The sequence below is a fragment of the Jaculus jaculus genome, chromosome 19, assembly GCF_020740685.1.
Source record: "Jaculus jaculus isolate mJacJac1 chromosome 19, mJacJac1.mat.Y.cur, whole genome shotgun sequence".
NCBI classification, from domain to species: domain Eukaryota; kingdom Metazoa; phylum Chordata; class Mammalia; order Rodentia; family Dipodidae; genus Jaculus; species Jaculus jaculus.
In genome coordinates this window covers 54,407,050-54,428,130 of record NC_059120.1, presented here as the reverse complement: position 1 = coordinate 54,428,130, position 21,081 = coordinate 54,407,050, and the positions used below count along the sequence as shown (strand labels likewise).

At 44.6% G+C, this 21,081-nt stretch overlaps 1 protein-coding gene across 3 annotated transcripts in view; it reads right to left on the bottom strand.

Annotated features, from left to right (window-relative positions):
- Positions 1-69: 69 nt before the first annotated feature.
- Rprd2 (regulation of nuclear pre-mRNA domain containing 2) overlaps positions 70-21,081 on the bottom strand; it is a 67,458-nt gene continuing 46,446 nt past the window's right edge. The window contains exons 8-12 of one of the 3 annotated variants that reach the window (XM_045137948.1): positions 13,244-13,526; positions 11,416-11,676; positions 8,458-8,658; positions 4,569-5,608; positions 70-4,286 (exon numbers count right to left, since the gene is read on the bottom strand). In XM_045137948.1, coding sequence (XP_044993883.1) covers positions 2,838-4,286; positions 4,569-5,608; positions 8,458-8,658; positions 11,416-11,676; positions 13,244-13,526 — 3,234 coding nt within the window. In that variant the 3' untranslated portion in view covers positions 70-2,837. Of the gene's footprint in view, positions 5,609-8,457; positions 8,659-11,415; positions 11,677-13,243; positions 13,527-21,081 lie in introns of all 3 variants that reach the window. The other 2 variants (XM_045137949.1, XM_045137947.1) reach the window with 2 other exon arrangements.

Below are 21,081 nucleotides of genomic sequence, written 5' to 3'. Positions count from 1 at the left end.
CAGGACCTCAGTGACAGCTCATGTTCTGCTCTCACATGACTCACATCCTTGCTAAGACACACTATATTATGCGTTCTTTAAAAAATATCTTGTTTATTTTTTTAAACTCGGGGTGAAATACAAAAGTCAGAGCACGGTCAAGGAGTTTAAATTGCAGACACAGAAAGAATAAAACCCCTCTGTATCATTTTTATGAATACCAGAATTGTTTTTGTTTCACTATATCACATATATACAGTGCTGTCTTCATTTACTGTTGTAGACAGGTTTTCTTAAAACAGCTGACAGTCTCATACAAAGCCTCACTTCGACCCTGAAACAAATGCACAGAAAATTTGGTGGCAAAATAAAACAAAAATATTCCACAAAAACCTAACCCTTTAAAAGTCCACCTTTAAACTGAAAAAAAAAAAAATCACTTTCATCGTATTTTTGAGGACCCATCATTCAAGAAGCCACTTCCTGATATTCTTACTTTCTTATAAAATCAAATAGTCTGAGAGCTTTTTCAAGTAAACACTATATTTAGCTTAATCAAGAGAAGAATTCACATTCTTTTATTCTAAAATGAAAAACACCCTCGCCTGACTTCTAGGGAAAAAAAAAATTCAACTGTGAACGTCATATACAATTCTCCCTTCCCCACCCCAACCCCTCTTGCTCCTCTCTCATGCTTTTTTTTTTTTAAACTAACAAACTAAACAAATGTCTTAAGACTCAATAGAACTATACTTTTACTTTGCTATACTATACACCCATCCCACACAGGTCATGGTATCATGCATGCTTTTGTGGGGAGAGCTACAGGGCTGAGAAGCTTGAGAAGACCAAAGAAAGAAGAGCTGGCACAGGAGCAGACGCGCACTGGGACGATGAATGACTTGCCGCACCCTGACCACTGACCACTGACCACGAGGTAAGCCCAAAGCAGCAACAGGACCACACTACACAAAACGCCCAGGCCATGAAACACACCTCATGTAGGTTGCTTTCTCTGAAAAGTGGTTTATCCTGACACAAAGATTTGTTTTCTACCACTACATTTCTTTCTCCATCTTTGCTATTCCACTGAGGAATCCAAAGCAACTTCTGTTCTTCTCTATAGTTAAGTTCTAGCCTAACCTGGGTGGAAAAAAATGTGTAATTTGTTACGATTCCTTCAAGACCTCAACGCATGATGTGGTACACATCTAGCTGGACATTATCAGTGAGTACCTTGGTGAAGAACACTAAATAAAAATTGCAGTAAGCAACTTCTTCAGTGTCCCTACATACAAAGGTAGAATACTCTTAAGTATAGTGATTGTCTTTTTTCCGAGTGTTGGATGTATAAATACAAACAATCCTTGTAAATTCAGGGAGATGGAAAATTCTTCTCAAGTGAATGATTCAGAAAAACATTCTTTACTTCATATTGGGATTTGGCAGTGGGGAACTTATTCAAACTTTGAGCTTTGAAAAGTGTTAAGACTGCTATCAGCAGAGTGGGGTCCACTTGGATTTCTCAGGTCCTCCCATTTCTGGTAAAGACAATGTCTAGCAATATCCACATGTTCTTAGGACACATATGAAGAGGTGTTACATAAGGTTATCACCAAATCTCTCCTTTGAAATCCCAGCAATAGTTAGTGGTGGATATGGGAGAAAAAGGGAAAATAATTTAAAGGCAAGCACTGTCCTTTCTCTAAAAGTTAACATTTGCTGAAAACCACCAGAGTATTGCATTAGGGAAGCACCATGGTAAAATTAATGTCTATTATGCTTAAAACTGCAGGGATATTTAAGTATCCTTCTATTGATTTAGTCAAAACAGAAGTGACAAATGAGGGAGAAAGTCAAGAAAGAAATGGAAAGCAAGATCTTTAGTACAAGATGTGTGGACACTACTTTACATTTTTTCTTACTTTCTAGTTTACAAAGAACAGTCAGGTCCCATCACACTATTAATGGTCTCTTTCCTAGCTTTACACTGTGGTCACTCCTATTTTTAACCTTGACACTCTTTTATTCTAAGGACAAAGGGAAAACTGTCCCCTGCCCCACCTTTTTGAGAAAGGTCTCATTACACTATGTAGCCCAGGCTGGTCTCAAACTCAACGTTCTCTCCTTGCTTCTCCAGTGCTGGGACTATAGGCACACTCCACCACACCCAACAAAGAGGAAGCTATTTGCCATACTGAACACTGCCTCAAAGTCACGACCTGGTAACAGCTTTAAGAAAACAGGATGAATAACAAAAGATTTTGGAAAGGTAAAGAACTCAATTGCAACGTGCCTTTAAAAATCAAACAATCTCCCACACTGCCTTCCTTGCCAGCACCTCCTGGCTGGCAACAGAGCACAGAGAATACAGGGAAGGGAAGGCGCTAAGCTGCGTGGGGAAGTTACTCAGCTGGAGAGGAAAGCGGAAAGGAATCCTTCCGTGACTTAAACCAAGCCCAAAATAACACCCCAACATTGCACATGTTATCCGTACTGATGGAAGTTTTATTTCACACGTAAATACTCTCCAGTAGACTGAGTAAGAGCTTGTTTTCCTCCCCACTCCCCAGACCCCCAGCCAAATGAAGTGGCTTTAAAAAAAAATGTTTACCTTTTTTTAAAAAAGAAAAGAAAAAAAAAAAAAAAAACCAAAACACCCAAATGGGTAAAGGTGGTAAGTGCAGAGGGAGCGAGGACTGGGTAAGAGTAAAATGTCAGCATATGTGACTTGTTAATTTGAAAGGAGGCCCTTCATTAAAGAAGATAAATCGAGGGAAAACAAAAACAACAATAAACCAAACTGCTACTTCCAATGCTCTCTAGACTGTCCAAAATGCCTTTTCCCTTCATTTCCATCAGTACCTGGGAGGGAAGAATGGGCGTTTTGGTGCAAAGAATGGAGGGCCCCTAAGAAAAGGCGGCCTGGGTCTCTTTAAACTGTGGAATGGGTCTCTGCCGAGAAAAGCTTCCCTAGGCCTAAAGTCTGGCCGGGGACTCCGTAAAATCATACCACTCGGGTTGACGTCTCTGTGTGAGGGACCCAACGGGAGGCCACTGCCACCTCCTCCACGGGCCAGGCCTAGGTGCTCCAGAGAATGGGAAGGTAGGCTCAGGCTCTCTCGTACACGGCCAAGGCCAGGGCCGTTGAGGTCCCGTTGGCTGGGGCCCCCATGGTCCCTGGGTCCCGTGAGCACTCCAAAATGCTCAACCAGGGTCCCTTGAAGGAGGGAACTATGATCCTTGGGAAAAACTGTCACAGGCCCTGTCACTCCATGCTCTGGCAGTGGTGGGGCTGGGAAAGGTACCACCCCAGCGTGGTCAACAGGAGGTGGAGGAGGGGGTGGAGCAGCAAAGGGGACACCACTCCCACCGCTGGCAAGTTCCCCAGAGGGCGGAGGAGGGGGTGGGGCAGGGAAAGGAACCCCGCTGTGCTCGCCAGGAGGAGGTGGTGGGGCGGCATGGGCCAGAGCTGTCTCTTTTGTAAAGGGGTTCGAAAGATCCACAGAGGGTAGATGAACGGGTGCCTCTCGAGAGAAGATACCACCATGATCCTTAGGAGGGGCAGGTGGGGCAGATGATGGCCCCACTGGCTCTCTCTGGAAGGGTGTCCCATGTTCCAAGGGGGAGGGCGGAAGATGATGCTCAAATGTTGAGTTGAAACTGCTGGCTCGAAAGCTGCCGACACTCTCCTGAAATTGGGGTGGCCGTTCCTTGTATGGTGTTGTCTTAAAGCCAGTGAGGCCTCCACTGCCCCCACCCCCAAGGGATGCCAACTCAGAGGCACTTGAGGGACCATTGTCAAAGGAGCTGCCTGATGCACTCAGATCAAACCAACCCACCCTTGAGACCTCACGCCCATGTCCTCTGTTTCCCTTCCCAGGAACTCGAATGGACTCTACCGTCTGTATCGGCTCTCCTGACATTCTCCTATTGGCTGCATTATGATACCCCAAAGTCTCTATAGGGGCCCCCTTTTCCTCTGTGCTGTCAGGCAGGTCTAGGCAGGAGGAGGAGACTCGGGTCTCTATGCGGTAGTGCTCCTGCTGCTGCTGCTGCTGCTCCTGCTGCTGCGGCTGCGGCTGCTCGGGACTGGCCCGGGGCTGGGTGAGGGCGGACACACTGACAGCGTCACTTGACGCGCCTTTGTTTGGGGTCTGGCCAAAATGCTTATCATCGGAGGGTTTGCGCGAGGCGTTTTTAAGCATGTTCTTAAACTCAATCGTCGATGTGGTGGAAATGGTGGAGGCCAGGACTTTCTCCACGCCTGCCGTGGGTGGGTGGCCCGTGGGAGCAGCAAGGGTATTCTGTGAAGAGAAAAGGGAACGATGTGGGACTGGCTGAGGAGAGTCTGGGTACTGCTTCTGTGGCAAAGTGAGATGCCCAGTGGTAGACTGAGACAAGCTACTGTGGTTGGAGTCAGGGGTGAAAAAGGAATCATTCTTACTCGGTGATGGTGAACGGTCAGCCCCTGGTTCATTCCCTCTTATGCTGAAGGCACCAAATAACCCAGGGGAAGATGTGAGATGGTCACAGTTCTCACTAGAGTCCAGAAGGGCCCTTACAGATGGAGGGAAAGCAGACTTTACCCCAAATTCTTGGGCCCTGTGGTTGTAGCTGGACAGGATTGGCTGGTACTCAGCGGCATCAGAAAGCTTGCTCGACTTCAGGATAGATTTGGCTGGTTTCTTCTCTAGGTTCATCATGGCAGAAGGTGGAGGCCCTGAATACTCAAAGTCTCGGTAATCCTCATCCTCTTGGAAAGAAGTATCTGGAAAGAGCTTTTCCTGGGAAGAGTCCATCAGGGAAGATGGCCTCTCCATCCCATCAGAAGGCTGCTTATAAGGCGGTTCACTGCCCAGGCCAAAGGGCCGATAAGTAGACACAGAATTGGAGAGGTCCCGGGGGTAGCTTTCATCTCTTCCTGGGGGTGGAGATCTTGTACTGCTGGGTGTTGAGGAGCCAGGGCTAATGATCTTAGAAAGCAGAGACACGGTGTCTACACTGCTGGACGTGGGCTTGTCCATCATCTCATCCTGGGTGGGCGTCCCACTCCGCTCATCCCGCACAGGGGTTCCATCAACGTTGTCCACTGAGGTGCTAGTAGGACCCCGCTGGAAGTCTGAGGGGTGGCTCTCCGATGAGGCACTAGACCCCAAGCTGCTCAGGATTGGGATGTTTAAGTTTAAGCCACTGAAACCAGGATTACCTTTTAAGAAGTTGTGGATCTTCATTTCCAAGCTTGGGGATGTGGACTCGGACTCCAGCTTTGGCTTGGAGACCTCTGAAGGCTGGCACATGGCAACTTCTGCAGGTGGAGCAGCAGGGCTGGCACTGTGGGTGCCTGCAAACCCGAGAGTGTTGGATGGTAGTTTAAAAGTAGTGCTTGGGAGCACTGGGCTTTGCCCAATTGATGCCTTGCTGGCTGAAGTTGAAGAGACTTCAGAAGTTGATGAATTAGGAGAGTAGTTGAAGCTTTTGGAGACAAAGGATTGGGTATTTGAGGGCAGATTTCTTCCCTTTACGGAAGAGACTATGGTGTTGGCAGGGGAGGCTGACGTGCTCTGGGATGCAGCATCACTGGCTGGCACTGGGTTCCCAGTGACACTCTGAAGTAAAGATGACAGGCCTGTAGAAACAAAGATTAGAGGGGTTAAAAAAGAACAACTATCCACCATTAAAAAAACATCATCGTGGGCTTATTAGCTATTCCCATTCATTCATTCTTGTGGGAACCACAGAGACTTTAAAATATGAGAAGCAGAAAGTAAAAGTCAGGCTTGTTAATCTAACACAGCAAATCACTGAAATGTTTCCAGTACAGTCCGGAACAAGTCAAACAATAAAAGGGAGTGGGAAAGGGAGGGATTTTAATGTCAGAATCATTTATAATTTAATTAAAGCAAAGCAGGAAACAAAGGAAGCAAAATTCTTCTTAAAACAACATTTTAAGTCAGGATGTCTTGTGTTTCATCTGTGGAATTATCTCACTAAAAGCAAACGGATATTACTGCTTTTCCATCTGCTGTAATTTTCTCTAGCAGGGTAGTATACACTGTTATTCTCAAGAAGGAAACAACATACACAACATTTAGAAATTTGTTGCAATAGGGAGTACTATTCTTTTAAACAATTTTTTCATTTATTTGTTTGCAAGCAGAGAGAGAGAGAGAGAGAGAGAGAGGGAGGGAGAAAGAAGAGAGACAGAGAGAAAATGGGCATGCCAGGGCCTCTAGTCACTGCAACTGAACTCCAGACGCATGTGCCCCTTGTGCATCTGGCTTATGTGGGTCCTGGGGAATTGAACCTCGGTCCTTTGGCTTTGCAGGCAAATGCCTTAACCACTAAGCAATCTTTCCAGCCCCGTTCTCTCTTTTTTGTTGTTGTTTTTAGGTAGGGTCTCGCTCTAGCCCAAGCTTACCTGAATTCACCATGTAGCCTCAGGGTGGCCCCAAACTCATGGCAATCCTACCTCTGCCTCCTGGAATGAAAGGTCTGTGCCCAGTGCTGGGATTAAAGGCCTGTACCCCAGGCCCGGCTCCAGGAGTACTATCCCTGGTAAGCACGTGCGCATGCAGATGAACCCTGTAGGCACAGTGCTGGGGCAAGAAGCCGGCAGGTGTCCTCTATCATTCTTGCGCCCTACTTCTGAGACATTGTCTTTTCATTAAACCTGGAGTCTCATTTTTCTTCTTTCTTTCTTTGGGGGGGGGGGTGGTTTCAAGGTAGGATCTCACTCTAGCCCAGGCCCATCTGGAATTCACTCTGTAGTCTCAGGATGGCATTGAACTCATAGCAGTCCTCCTACCTCTGCCTCCCGGGTGCTGGGACTAAAGGCGAGAGCCACCGTGCCCAGCCTGGAGTCTCATTTTTCTATTATACAAAGCTGACCAGTGGCCTCCAGCAATCCACCTTCTTCAGCACTGAGGTTTATAGGCAGGTGTGGCTATCTAACTCAGGGCATCATGCTAGCACACTCTTTACACTTGACACCTAAACAGAAAATCTCTTGCTAGACTAGTGTTACCTTTTCAGGAAGCAGTATTTTCTATTTAGTTTTATTTATTTATCTGAGAGAGAGAGAAAGGGAAAGAGGGAGAGAGAAAAAGAGAAAATGGGTGTGCCAAGGCTCCAGCCACTGCAAATGAACTCCAGACACATGCGTCACCTTGTGCATTTAGTTTACGTGAGTTCTGGGGAATGGAACTGGGATCCTTTGGCTTTGCAGGCAAATGCCTTAACCGCTAAGCCATCTCTCCAGCCCTCCTTTTTTCTTAAAAAAAAAAAAAATTTTATTTACTTATTCATTTGAGAGAGAAGCAGACAAAGAGAGAATAGAGAGATAATGGGCACTCCAGGGCCTCTAGCCACTGCAAACAAACTCCAGATGCATGTGCCACTTTGTGCATCTGGCTTACATGGGTCCTAGAGAGTCGAACCTGGTCTTCAGGCTTTTTAGTTAAGTGCCTTGACCACTGAGCCATATCTCCAGCCCAGGAAGCAGTATTTTCTTTCTTTATATTCTTTTTCTTTTTGGTTTTTTGAGGTAGAGTTTCACTCTAGCCTAGGCTAACCTGGAACTCACTATGTAGTCTTAGGGTGGCCTTGAACAGATGGTGAGCCTCCTACCTCTGTCTCCCAAGTGCTGGGATTAAAGGTGTGTGCCACCATGCCTGGCTTAAGTTATTTTTTAAATTTTCCTTTGATTTTATTTATTTATCTATTTGAAAGCAACAGACAAACACAGAGAGAAAGAGGCAGATAGATAATGGGCAAACCAGTGCCTCCAGCCACTGCAAATGAACTCCAGACACATGTGCCCCCTTGTGCATCTGGCTCACGTGGGTCTTGGGGAATTGAGCCTTGAACCAAAGTCCTTAGGCTTCACAGACAAGTGCTTAACTGTGAAGCCATCTCTCCAGACCCTGAGTTTTTTTTTAAATAAATGAATAAATGTATATGTGTGTGTGTATTTATTATTTTGAGACAGAGAGGAAAGGGAAAAAGCAGACAAAGAGAAAATGGGTGCACCAGGGTCTCTAGCCACTGCAAACTCCAGATGTATGTGTCACCTTGTACAGCTGACTTATGTGGGTCATGGGGAATTGAACCTGGGTCCTTTGACTTTGCAGGCAAGAGCCTTAACCGTTAAGCCATCTCACTCACCCTTATAAAAATATTTTTATATTTTATTTATTTGAGCGAGAGAGAAAGAAGGGAGAGGGAGAGAATGGTAGCATCAGGGCTTCTAGCCGCTGGAACAAACTCCAGATGCTTGCACCATCCTGTGCAACTGTCTTACATGGGACCTGGGTCCTTTGGCTTTGCAAGTAAGAGCCTTAACCACTAAACCATCTCTCAAGCCTGAATTGTTTTTTCGAATTTATTTATTTGCACACAAGCATCCAAAGGGGAGGGGAGGGGAGGAAGGGAGGGACGCGGCGTGCAGTTCAAGTCCTTCTGGCACACACCAGTTACCTTGCAGTGCCGGGGCTGACTGCGTCTGGGTTTTGGAAAGAGCAGAGAGGATGCTCTCTGGAGTGATTTCCACCTTTGAGAGGATATTTGCCAGAGGGTTGTGAGCAGTTGTTGTGGCAGGTGCAGGTGTTTTCAGGCTACTGGTGAGGTTGCTGGGACTGGTAGGAGTTCCTGGAGAAGGTCTTGATGCAGGACTGACCCCTGGTGGAAGAAAGATGAACTCCATACAATCAATAGTCAAAACAAATGACCTTTTAATTCCTGACAGCAACTAAAAGCAAGTATTTTGTGAATTATGTAAAATGATCCCTCTCTTGACATATACAAAGAAAAAAATCTGAAATTTTCATTACATTTTCCCTATCTGCTGGGAACAGCTTTCAAACAAGCAGCAACTTACTAGCATACATATTCATTAGTCTTCAGAACTACAGTAGAATCAGACCAGAAGATGCTACCCAACAGCCACAACTAAAGAGAACCGCTACTGAATATTTCTGTGCAGAGAGAGCTGCAGGTCAGCCTGGGCTAAACTAAGACCCCATGTCACAAAAAACACCTCACACAAATAAATAATAAATTAAAAAAATGATATTATATAAGCAATCCCATTAGCATTTTTCATTTTAAGATACAAGACAGGTGTGGTGGCACACACCTTTAATCCCAGTACACAGGAGGCAGAGATAGGAGGATAGCTGTGAGCTCGAGGCCACCCTGAGAGTACAGTGAATTCCAGGTCAGCCTGAGCTAGAGCAAGACCCTACCTTGAGGAGAAAAAAAAAAAGATACAAAGCTGCTGCTGATGATTTGCTTTTTTTCTTTTGTTTTGAGGTAGGGTCTCATTATAGCCCTGACTGACCTGGAATTCACTATGCAGTTTCAGGCTGGTCTCGAACTCAGTGATCCACTCACCTCTGCCTCCCAAGTACTGGGATTAAAGGCATGTACCACCACATTGGGCTCTTGTCTGTTTCCCCCCCCCCCCCCCCCCCGCCCCTCTTGTCTGTTTTTTTGAGGTAGTGCCTCACTCTAGCTCAGGCTGACCTGCAACTCACTGGCAGCTTCATACCAGCCTCAAACTCATAGCAATCCTAAGTCTGCCTCCCAGATGTGGGATTAAAGGTGTGCACCAGAGCTGATTCTTTTTTTTTTAGGGACAGCAAGAGTGAGAGAGAGAATTGGCGCACTAGGGCCTCAGTCATTGCAATCAAACTCCAGACGCCTGCGCCACTTTTGTGCATCTGGCTTACATGAGATGAGAGAGATCGAGCAAGGGTCCTTAGGCTTCATAGGCAAGCACCTTAACAACTAAGACCTCTCTCTAGCCCCAGAACTCTCTTTTTCCCTCCCCTCTTGAGAGCTCCTTTCTTTTTTTTTCTTCAAGGTAGGGTGTCATTCTAGAACACACTGGCATTGAATTCACAATGTCATCTCAGGGTGGCCTCACAGCAATCCCTCTACCTCTGCCTCTGGAGTGCTGGGATTAAAGGTGTGCACCATCATGCCCAGCTATTAACCAATTTCTACAAATCAAAAGGATACACATTAAGCAAAGCTTTTAGGGGTTGAATGTGAGGATAAGGAACATGAAACTTTCAAGTACTAGGTACAAAAAAAATACTATACTTAGATAATTTAATTCTACACACACCCACATATAATTAATATATATCTCTTAACAGCCTTCATGGTATTTTAATTTTATTATTATTATTTTTCGGGGGGGTTCGAGGTAGGGTCTCACTCTAGCCCAGGCTGACCTGGAATTCATTATGGAGTTTCAGGGGGGCCTTGAACTCACGGCAATCCTCCTACCTCTGCCTCCCGAATGCTGGGATTAAAGGCGTGCGCCACCACACCCGGCATATTTTATTATTTTTAAAAAATATTTTATTTTTATTTATTCGACAGAGAAAGGGGGGGAGAGAGAGAATAGGTGCACTAGGGCCTTCAGCCACTGCAAATGAACTCCAGATGCATGCACCCACTTGTGCATCTGGCTAACGTGGGTCCTGGGGAATTGAACCTGGGTCCTTTAGCTTTGCAGGCAAATGCCTTAACTGCTAAACCATCCCTCCAGCCCAGTGTTTTATTTTTATCTATTTATTTTTCTAACATCACATTTGGCTTTTTAATATTTGAATTTATTTGACAGAGGGAAAGGGAGAGAAAGAGAAAGAATGGGCGTGGCAGGGCCACCAGCCGCTGCAAATGAACTCCAGATATGCGCCCCCTTGTACATCTGGCTAATGTGGCTCCATTATAAGAGAGAGCTAGCAAGACAGACCACCTGTCACTGCACAAATTCCAGATGCAGGTGCCACTTTTGAGTACTAGTGAATCGGATATTGTCTATCAGGCTGTGCAAACAAGTACCTTCAACTGCTGAGCCATCTCTTCAGGCCAAAGCAATGGAGATTTTGTTTGTTTTTCTTTTTTTTTTTTTTTTTTACTATGTAGTGTCAGGGTGGCCTTGAACTCAGTGATCCTCCTACCTCTGCCTCCCCAGTGCTGGGGTTAAAGGCTGCTGGGACTAAAGGTGTGTGCCACCACACCCGGCCAGCAGTTTGTTTTTTCTTAAAGGCAGAGTCTCACCCCAGACCACATTGTCCTTTAAGTCAACATGATTCTCCTACCTCAGTCACCAGGGTGCTAGGATTATAGGCATGAGCCACTGTGCCCCTGGTTTATTTTATTTATCTATTTTCTTTCCTCCATCTTCTCTCCTCTCCCCTCCCCTCCCTCCCCTTCTCTCTCTCTGGTTTTTCGAAGTAAGGTCTCACTCTAGCCCAGGCTGACCTGACCTGGAATTCACTGTGTAGTCTCAGGGTGGCCTCAAACTCATAGTGATTCTGGGATTAAAGTGCTGGGTGCAATTACAGGTGTGCACCACCACACTGGGTTTACAATAATAGTTCTGGGTATAAGAGATAACAAAATATTGGGCTTACTTACCAGTATTTTTCATGACTGATGTTAGGCTGCTGAGAATAGAACTTATCTTTGCCAGATCCACATTAGCCAGGTTTGGCAAGGCCAAGGTTGGAGAAGGGGACAGAAGAGAAGTGTTCCCAGTCTTGGGTAGAGGAGGAGCTGCTGTCATGGTCACAGGCACTGGGGCACTTGAGGAGGCCTTTGAGATACTTTCTGTTGGCTTTGTAGGGACAGACGTGGAGACAACTGATTTCTCCACAGGTTTTTCCTTCCTGTCCTCCACTGTTTCAGCAAAGAAAAGAGACAATATCATATTCTTATCTTATATGGACTTTGCTTCCAATATAAACAATAGCATGTTCTGTTTCCTGACTTGAGGGTTAAAAGCTTTTCTATGTAGAGAAAGCTTTTTATTTATTTATTTAGTTTTTTTTGAAGCACATTCTTACTCTAGTCTAGGTTAACCTGGAATTCAGTGTTCTACCTTAGCTTCCTGGCATTAAAGGCGTAAGTTACAAATACCTGAAAACACTTTAAAAGATTAAATCAGTATTCATAATTTATGATCATTTTAACCTCTAATATATGATTAAAAGGATTAAAAAATATTTTTATTTAATTACTAGAGAGACAATGAATGTGGGCATGCTAGGGCCTCTAGCCACTGCAGATAAACTCCAGATGCATACATGTGCACCTGCCTTACGTGGGCTATGGGGAATCAAACCTGGGTCCTTAGGCTTTGCAGGCAAGCACTTTAATCTGTAAGTCATTTCTCCAGCCCAAAAGGAATTGTTCTTTCTTTCTTTTTTTTTTAATTTGGTTTTTCGAGGTAGGGTCTCACTCTGGTCCAGGCTGACCTAGAATTAACTCTGTCATCTCAGGGTGGCCTTGAACTCATGGCAATCCTCCTACCTCTGCCTCCCGAGTGCTGGGATTAAAGGCGTGTACCACCACGCCCGGCTCCAAAAGGAATTTTTCAACCATTCTATATCTTAGTTTTTAAAAAATATCTTATTTATGTATGCATTTATTCATTTATGAGAGAGAGGGAGAGGAAGGGGAGGGAGGGAGAGAGAGAGAATATGGGCACACCAGAGCCTCCAGCCACTACAATGAACTCCAGATACACGCACCACATTGTGCATTTGACTAATGTGGGTACTGGGGAATTGATCTTAGGTTCTTAGGCTTCACAGGCAAGGGCTTTAACCAGTAAACCATCTCTCCAGGCCCCCCCTCTCTATATATAAACTTTTTATGAGAGAAAGACAGAAGAATTGGCATGCCAGGGCCTTAGCCACTGGAAACGAACACAAAACCTATGTGCCTCCTTGTGTACATGCGTCACTTTGTGCATCTGGCTTTCAGGGGTTCTGAGGAGTCAAACCTGCATCTTTAGGCTTTGTAGGCAAGCGCCTTAACTGCTCAGCCATTTCTCCAACCCCTGTATTGGACTTTTTAATGATTCATTTGCATGTTCTGAGGATAAGTATATTAAATATGTATACTTCTGGAACCAGAGGAAGACAGGCGAGACAGGGAGAAAGATGAGCATACTCAGGGGCAGGAGGCAAAGGAAGATGACACAAAGCAAAGGCTGCTATAGCCGCAATGCTCTCCGGACTGGAAAGTGTTCTAATTACATTGGCTAAACTATCATTTTATCTGTTTTGAGACAGTCTCATAACCTTGAACTTTGGTACCTCCCACTTCTACCGCTCAGACTGTAGGTATATCCCACCAAGCCTGGCCTGAACTATCTTTTACTGTCTGCCTACAACTGACTCACTGGTAGGAAATCAAGTTCAATATATAGTAAGCAATCTGTTAGTCACACAGGACATACCAATGATTTTTGATCCATCGTCTTCTACATCTGAGAGCTCCATGTCTTCTACATCACGATTATCTGTCACAGGTTCAGGTGTGGCAGATTTGTCACTCTGCATGGTTGGTGACTGGGATTCCTCACCTCCCATTCCCTGAAATGGAGACTCTGAACCAGTTGGAGAAGGAGCATCCATACTGGGAGAAGGGACTGGTGATTCTTCAGGATCAGGAAGGGTTGACTTTAATTGATCCAGCTTTTTCTTCAAGTTGTTGACTCGGTTGGCGAAGGTTTTGTATGCCTAGAAAAGAAGGTCTACAAAGTCATCACCTTGACAGCGACATTTGAGAACCACTGGTAAATAAGAGAAGCTCACTGCTGGGCACAGAGAAGCTTCCTCATCTGCTTCTATGCTGAGTACTACCTTTCAGTGCTGCCCGAGTCAGAAATCTAAAGGTTATTTGCAATCATCCTTAGCTCTCAACTGTCTCACATGTGTTGGTATTCTCCTAGGAACTGCAGAGGTAGTAGGAAGTAAGGAGAAAGACAAAAATAAAACCTGAAGATATGGTCTAGAAGGTCAAATACTATTGACATTGTTATTTAAAATTTTTTTTAATTTTTTACTTATTTTTTTTTGGGGGGGGGTGGGGAGAATGGGCACCTCAGGGCATCAGGCCACTCCAAACTCCAGACACATGTACTACCTTGTGCATCTGGTTTTATGCGGGTACTGGGGTATCGAATCTGGGTCCTTTGGCTTTGCCATCAAGTGCTTTAACCACAAAACTATCTCTCCAGCCTGACACTGTTATTTTGAATAATTTACTTATTTGAGAGTGATAGAAAAAGCAGCAGAAAGAGATCAAGAGGGAGGGAGAAGGACAGAGAGAGAGAAAATGTGTCTGTCAGGGCTTCTAGCCGCTGCAAACGAACTCCAAATGTGTGCATCACTTTGTGCATCTGGCTTTATATAGGTACTAGGGAATTAAACCAGGGTGATCAGGCTTTGTAGTCAAGCGCCTTAACTGCTGAAACATTTCCCAAGCCCTATTGATAATTTTAAAAAATTTTTATTTATTTTTATTGACAACTTCCATAATTGTAAACAACGTCCCATGGTAATTCCTTCCCTCCCGCCACTTTTCCCTTAGAAACTCCACTTTCCATCTATTGATAATTTTAAAATGAACTTTAAGGGCTGGGCGTGGTGGCACATGCCTTTAATCCCAGCACTTGGGAGGCAAAGATAGGAGGACTGCTGTGAGGTCAAGGCCAATTTGAGACTACATAGTGAATTCCTGGTCAGTCTGGGCTACAGAAAGACCCTACCTCGAAAACCCAAAATAAAACAATTTCAAAAAAATTATTTATTTATTTATTTGAGAGAGACCGACACAGAGAGAAAGACAGATAGAGGGACAGAGAGAGAATGGGCACGCCAGGGCTTCCAACCTCTGCAAACAAACTCCAGACGCGTGCGCCCCCTTGTGCATCTGGCTAACGTGGGACCTGGGGAACCGAGCCTCGAACTGGGGTCCTTAGGCTTCACAGGCAAGCGCTTAACCGCTAAGCCATCTCTCCAGCCCTTCATTTAATTTTTATTTTATTATTTATTTATTTATTTGAGAGAGAGAGAAGGAGAGAATGGACACGCTAGGGCCTTCAGCCACTGAAAAGGAACAAGAGATGCATGTGCCACCTTGTGCATCTGGCTTTCGTGGGTCCTGGAGAATTGAACTGAGGTCCTTTGGCTTTACAGGCAAACACCTTAACCACTAACCCATTTCTCCACCCTCTTTATTTAATTTAATTTTAATTTTTATGTCTTTGAGACAGAGAATGAGTGAGCGAGTGAGAATAGGCACACCAGAGCATCTAGCCATTGCAAATGAACTCCAGATGCATGTGCCACCATGGCTTATGTGGGACCTGGAGAACCAATCCTGGGTCCTTAGGCTTTGCAGGCAAGCACCTTAACCACTAAGCCATCTCTCCAGTCCCCTAACATGTCTTTTCTAATCCAGGATCCCATAGTATAGATGCAATCATGTTTCCTTAAGCATCTCTTATTCAACAGAAGTTTGTTGGAATTCTCCCCCATTTTGGTAATTTTTTGTGGGGGGGAAGGGAGAAAGAATTAGCAATGTTAGGGCCTCCAGCCAGTGCAGTCAAGCTCCAGAGGCGTGTACGACCTTGTGCCTGTGTGTGACCTTGAGTGTTTGCATCACTTTGTGTGTCTGGTGTATGTGGGACCTGGAGAAGTGAACATGGGTCCTTAGGCTTTGCAGGCAAGTGCCTTAACTTGCTAGGCCATCTCTCCAGCTTGGAATTCCCCTGTTGTTGATGATCTTGGCAATTCTGAAGAATACTGACAACACAGTTAACAGATTGTCAATTAATATATGTCTAGTAACCAGGTGTGGTGGCGCACGCCTTTAAGCCCAGCACTCAGGAGGCAAAGGTAGGAGGATTGCCATAAGTTCAAGGACACCCTGAAACTACATAGTGAATTCCAGGTCAGCCTGGACTAGAGTGAAACCCTACCTCAAAAATACAAAATAAATAAATAAAGTAATACATTAATGACCAGGCTTGACGGTGTACATCTTTAATCCCAGCACTCCAGAGGTTGGGGTACGAGAATCACCAAGTCTGAGGCCAGTTCGGGGTGACAAAGTGATTTCCATGTCAGCCTCAGCTAGACAGATGCAAGTGATGCATGCATCTGGAGTTCATTTGCAGCAGCAGGAGACCCTGGTGCACCCTTACATTCTCTCTTCCCCTCCCTACCACCCCTTTCGTCCCCAACTTTCTCTTACATAAATATTTTTTAAAGCCAGGCGTGGTGGCGCACGCCTTCAATCCCAGCACTCCGGAGGCAGAGGTAGGAGGATCGCCCTGAATTCGAGGCCACCCTGAGACTACATAGTGAATTCCAGGTCAGCCTGGGCTAGAGTGAGACCCTACCTCGAAAAACCAAAATAAATAAATGAATAAAATTAGTTTGAGTTCTCATTCTGCAGGCCAGGTGTTCAAATTCAAGACACTGCCCACAGGCATACCTGCTGCTCGCTTGGAGATTGGGCATCATCACCCTTTGTATTTTCTTGGCACCTACATACTTACTGTTCTTTGGATTGCAGATGCATGGCTAGTATCTATCTGCTTACACTGCTACCAGATGCTATCCCTTTGCCCAGCTTTTCTTTTCACATAAATAAGCATGGCACACTGGATAAAGGATAACCCTAGTGACTTGTTTGGATGACTGACTTGCCTGGTTCTTGTCATAATTGCCCAAGCTGGACTTGAACTCCTTTGCGATCCTCATGTCTGATCCTTTTAAGCAGCTGGGATTACACAGGCGTAGCACAGCACCTGGCATAAACTTGTCCTAATTTAATTGTACGTGCAGAGTCCCTATTTCAAAGGTAGGTCATATTCTTATGCACTGGCTTCAACATGTCTCTACAGGAGAAACCATCAACTCATGACAAGCAGCACAGGAAACATTATGGTGAATAAGCCTAGAAGGAACTGTACTAATCAATATATGAGAAGGAACATTATAGCAGCAAGACATATTAAACTTGTGAGTTAATTGGTAGTATGAAATAAAGAACAGAATCACTTCTGTGATATTACTTTTAAAAATATATTGCTGGGGGCTGGGCGTGGCGGCACACACCTTTAATCCCAGCACTCAGAAGGCAGAGGTAGGAGGATGCCTTGAGTCTGAGGCCACCCTGAGACTCCATAGTCTGCTGACAGAAAACTGGAAGAAGCCATTCTACATGTAGTTCAATGGGAGACCAGAGACCCTACCTCAGGAAAGGAAAAAAAAAAAAAAAAAAAAAAAGATATATATGGGCTACAGAGATGACTTAGTGGTTAAGGCATTTGCCTACAAAGCCAAAGGATCCCTGTTCGATTCTCTTGGACACATAAGCCAGATGCACAAGGGGGCTCATGCATCTGGAGTTCATCTGCAGTAGTTGGAGGCCCTGGCATGCCCATTCTCTCTCCCTCAAATAAGTAAGTAAAATAAAATTTTTAAATTTTTTTGGTTTTTCAAGGTAGGGTCTCACTCTGGTCCAGGCTGACCTGGAATTAACTATGTAGTCTTAGGGTGGCCCCAAACTCTTGGCGATCTTTCTACCTCTGCCTCCCGAGTGCTGGGATTAAAGGCGTGTACCACCATGCCTGGCTCAAGTAAAAAAAAAATTAAAAAGATACACACACACACACATTGGATGTAGTGGCTCATGCCTTTAATGTCAGCACTCAGGAGGCAGAGATAGAGAAGCGCTGTAAGTTTGAGGGCAGCCTGCAAGTACAGAGTGAATTCCAAGTCAGCCTAAGCTAGAGTGAGACACTACCTCAAGGACAAAAAAGTTAAATAACCTGAATCTAATCACCAAAGTATCAGATAAATTGAAACTAGGCAACACTGTACAACCCCAATAAGGAGTGTCCCCAGTGGAATGGGGGCAGGGACAAGAGAAAAGAGGGTACCCACACATGATGTATCCATATAAAGCATGCTGTTAATAACAATAAACACTGCAAAAAAAATAAAATCAAAATAAGCTAAGAGTAAAAAAAAAAAAAGCTAAGAGTATAGTAAGTTCAGGGAGCACTCAAGTGCACCCCCACCCTCCATTAAACAGATTTTGTCTGTTGCATGTTCATTTTGTGTCCTCCAAGGCACCACTAGGCAGTGGTGACACCAACCAAAACTCCAGAGAATCTAATTCCATGTAGTCAAAAAAGACATGAATAAATACAACATTTCCGCAGCCTGTGGAAGGCTCTGCATTCTATCTCCAACACCAGAAAAAAACATGAAGGATCAAGCGCCTGCTGAGTGAGCGTCCGTGTCTGGGTTCAGATCCCAGGAACCAAGGAAAAGCCATCTGCAGTAGTGCCAGCACTATAAGTATCTATACTCTTAATGTGCCTGTAGCAAGACGGGAGATAGAAACAAGAGAAGACCTAGACGCCTATGTGCCAACTAGGCTGAAAAGTGATGAAAAAGAGACCCTGGGGCTGAAGAGATGGCGTGGAGGTTAAGGCACTTGCCTGCAAGGCCAAGGGACCCAGGTTTGATTCCTCAGGACCCATGTAAGCCAGATGCACAAGGTGGTGTACACATTCGGAGTTTGTTTGCAGTGGCTGGAGGCTCTGGCATACCCATTCTCTCTCTCTCAAATGAATACATTTTAGCTGGGTGTGGTGGCTCATGCCTTTAATCCCAGTACTTGGGAGGCAGAAGTAGGAGGATCATCATGAGTTCAGGGCCACCCTGAGACTACATAGTGAGTTCCAAGTCAGTCTGGGCTAGAGTGAGACCCTCGAGGCTCGGTTCCCCAGGTCCCACGTTAGCCAGATGCACAAGGGGGCGCACGCGTCTGGAGTTCGTTTGCAGAGGCTGGAAGCCCTGGCGCGCCCATTCTCTCTCTCTCCCTCTGTCTGTCTTTCTCTCTGTGTCTGTCGCTCTCAAATAAATAAATAAATAAATAAATAAATAAATAAAATTTTTCTAAAGAAAATAATAATAATAAAAAATAAATAAATAATTTTAAAAAATATTAAAAAGAAAAGACCCTGCTCTAAGCAAGGGAGAAGGCAAGGACTGACACTTAAGGTTGTCCACATATGTCATGGCATTCCCTGCATTCACACATACCAACATGCATGTACATGTGCACCCAGACACACAAAAGAAAAAAAATCAATAATGTAATAGACATTTTCAAACATAAGTACATGGAAAATGTATCCCTTACAAAGACTTTCTTGGGTGCTGATAAGAAAATGCTCTAGAAAATCAGGAGAAAATAACCCCCTCCAAAAAGACAACATAGAATATGGAAGTGGAGGACTCCAGTCAGAGTAGCAACCAAGTGTAGTTAGGATGAGACTTCAGGCTTGTTCAGAACACAGCCAGGCATGATGGTGCACACCTGAAGATGGCAAGACCATGCTGGATGCCGATGCAGTAGGCTTGAACGTTCAAGGTCAGGGGAGGCACAGACGCCTCAGGAGTTACAGGCACAGGGTTTAATAAATACTTCAGCCACCCACATGAAGGCAGACAGGTACACACTCACAGTGGTAAGATACCTTGGTGTGCCACACATGTATATGTGCATATATACGTGTACAAATTAATAAATAAAAGAAAGTTTAAGGCCAATCTGGGCTACATAGTGAAACACTGTCCTTTTAATTTTATTATTTTTCAGATGAGGGGGTGGAATAGGGTCTCACGTAACTTAGGCTGGCCTCAAACATTCTCTGTAGCTAAAGCTGGCTTTGACTATTCCCAAGGTTTTTTTTTCTTTTTCTTGAGGCAGGGTCTCGTTCTAGTCCAGGTTGACTTTGAATTCACTATGTAGTCCTAGGCCTAGAAAACACAGCGATCCTCAACCTCCCAAGTGCCAATAACCCGGAACAAGGTCTTTCTTTCTTTCTTTTCTTTTTTTTTTTTTTTTTTTTTCTTTTTTGGTTTTTCAAGGTAGGGTCTCACTCTAGCCCAGGCTGACCTGGAATTCACTATGGAGTCTCAGGGTGGCCTCTAACTCACAGCGATCCTCCTACCTCTGCCTCCCGAGGGCTGGGATTAAAAGTGTGCACCACCACGCCCGGCTAAGGTCTTTCTTTAAGAGAGTAAGGCAATACAAAACAAAATATGTCCAGGCCTGGAGGTGCACACCTTTAATCCCAGCACATGGGAGACAGAGGTAGGAGGATGGCCACTGAGCCCAGATTGAGACCCCACCTCGAAAAAGCAACCACTGAAGCCATTAAGGTCTCTGAAAATAGCTACAATATTGTAATGTCAAAGCATTTTCATAATATCTTTAATTATTGAAATTTTAAACTGGGTATGATGGCACACGCCTTTAATCCCTGCACTTGAAAGGCAGAGGTAGAAGGATCACCCTGAGTTCTAGGCCAGTCTGGGACTACATAGTGAGTTCCAAGTCAGCCTGGTCTCCTACCTTGAGAAAAAAAAAAAAAATGTTCGGAGAGCCTAATAAAACCTAAACAGCTATTGCATTTTGATAAAACTCGATTTTGATTGTATTGTAAGTTAGGTGTGGGCTCATAAGATGCCTGTTAGCACTGGAGCCTCTCGATGTATGTGCGTGTGTTTCCTAAAGTTTATTTTATTTATTTTTAACTACATGTATGTTAAAATTTACTAAGGGACCTCTTTTCATTTCATGGCATCAGGCTTAAAAAAAATCTTTGTAATATTGCAAACATATAGGGTATGACTGGAAGAATACAAACATCACATACCTCTCTCCCCACTCAAGAAAAAGAGAAAATAGCAAGGACTTAGGACTCAGCACAGCACGAGTTTTGAGCATGCATAAGCACTGGTGGCAGATGGGTCCATGCCTTAATATAATCTCCACCACTTTATTATTTATTTATTTATTTGAAAGAGAGAGGGAGAGACACAGACAGACAGACGGAGAGAAAGAAAGAGCAGGAGCGCCAGGGCTCCAGCCACTGCAAACGAACTCCAAATGTGTTCACCCTCTTGTGAATCTGGCTAGCGTGGGTCCTGGGGAATTGAACCTGGGTCCTTTGGCTTTGCAGGTAACACCCTAAATGCTAAGCCATCCCTCCATTACTTTTTTTTTTGGTCTTTCGAGGTGGGGTGTCACTCTAGCTCAGGCTGACCTGGAATTCACTATGTAGTCTCAGTCTAGCCTTGAACTTGTGGTGATCCTCCATCTCTGCCTCTTGAGTGCTGGGATTAAAAGTATGTGCCACCACATCTGGCTTTCCCTTACATTTTTTAAATATTTTTTTTTTTTAAATGAGAGAGAGCA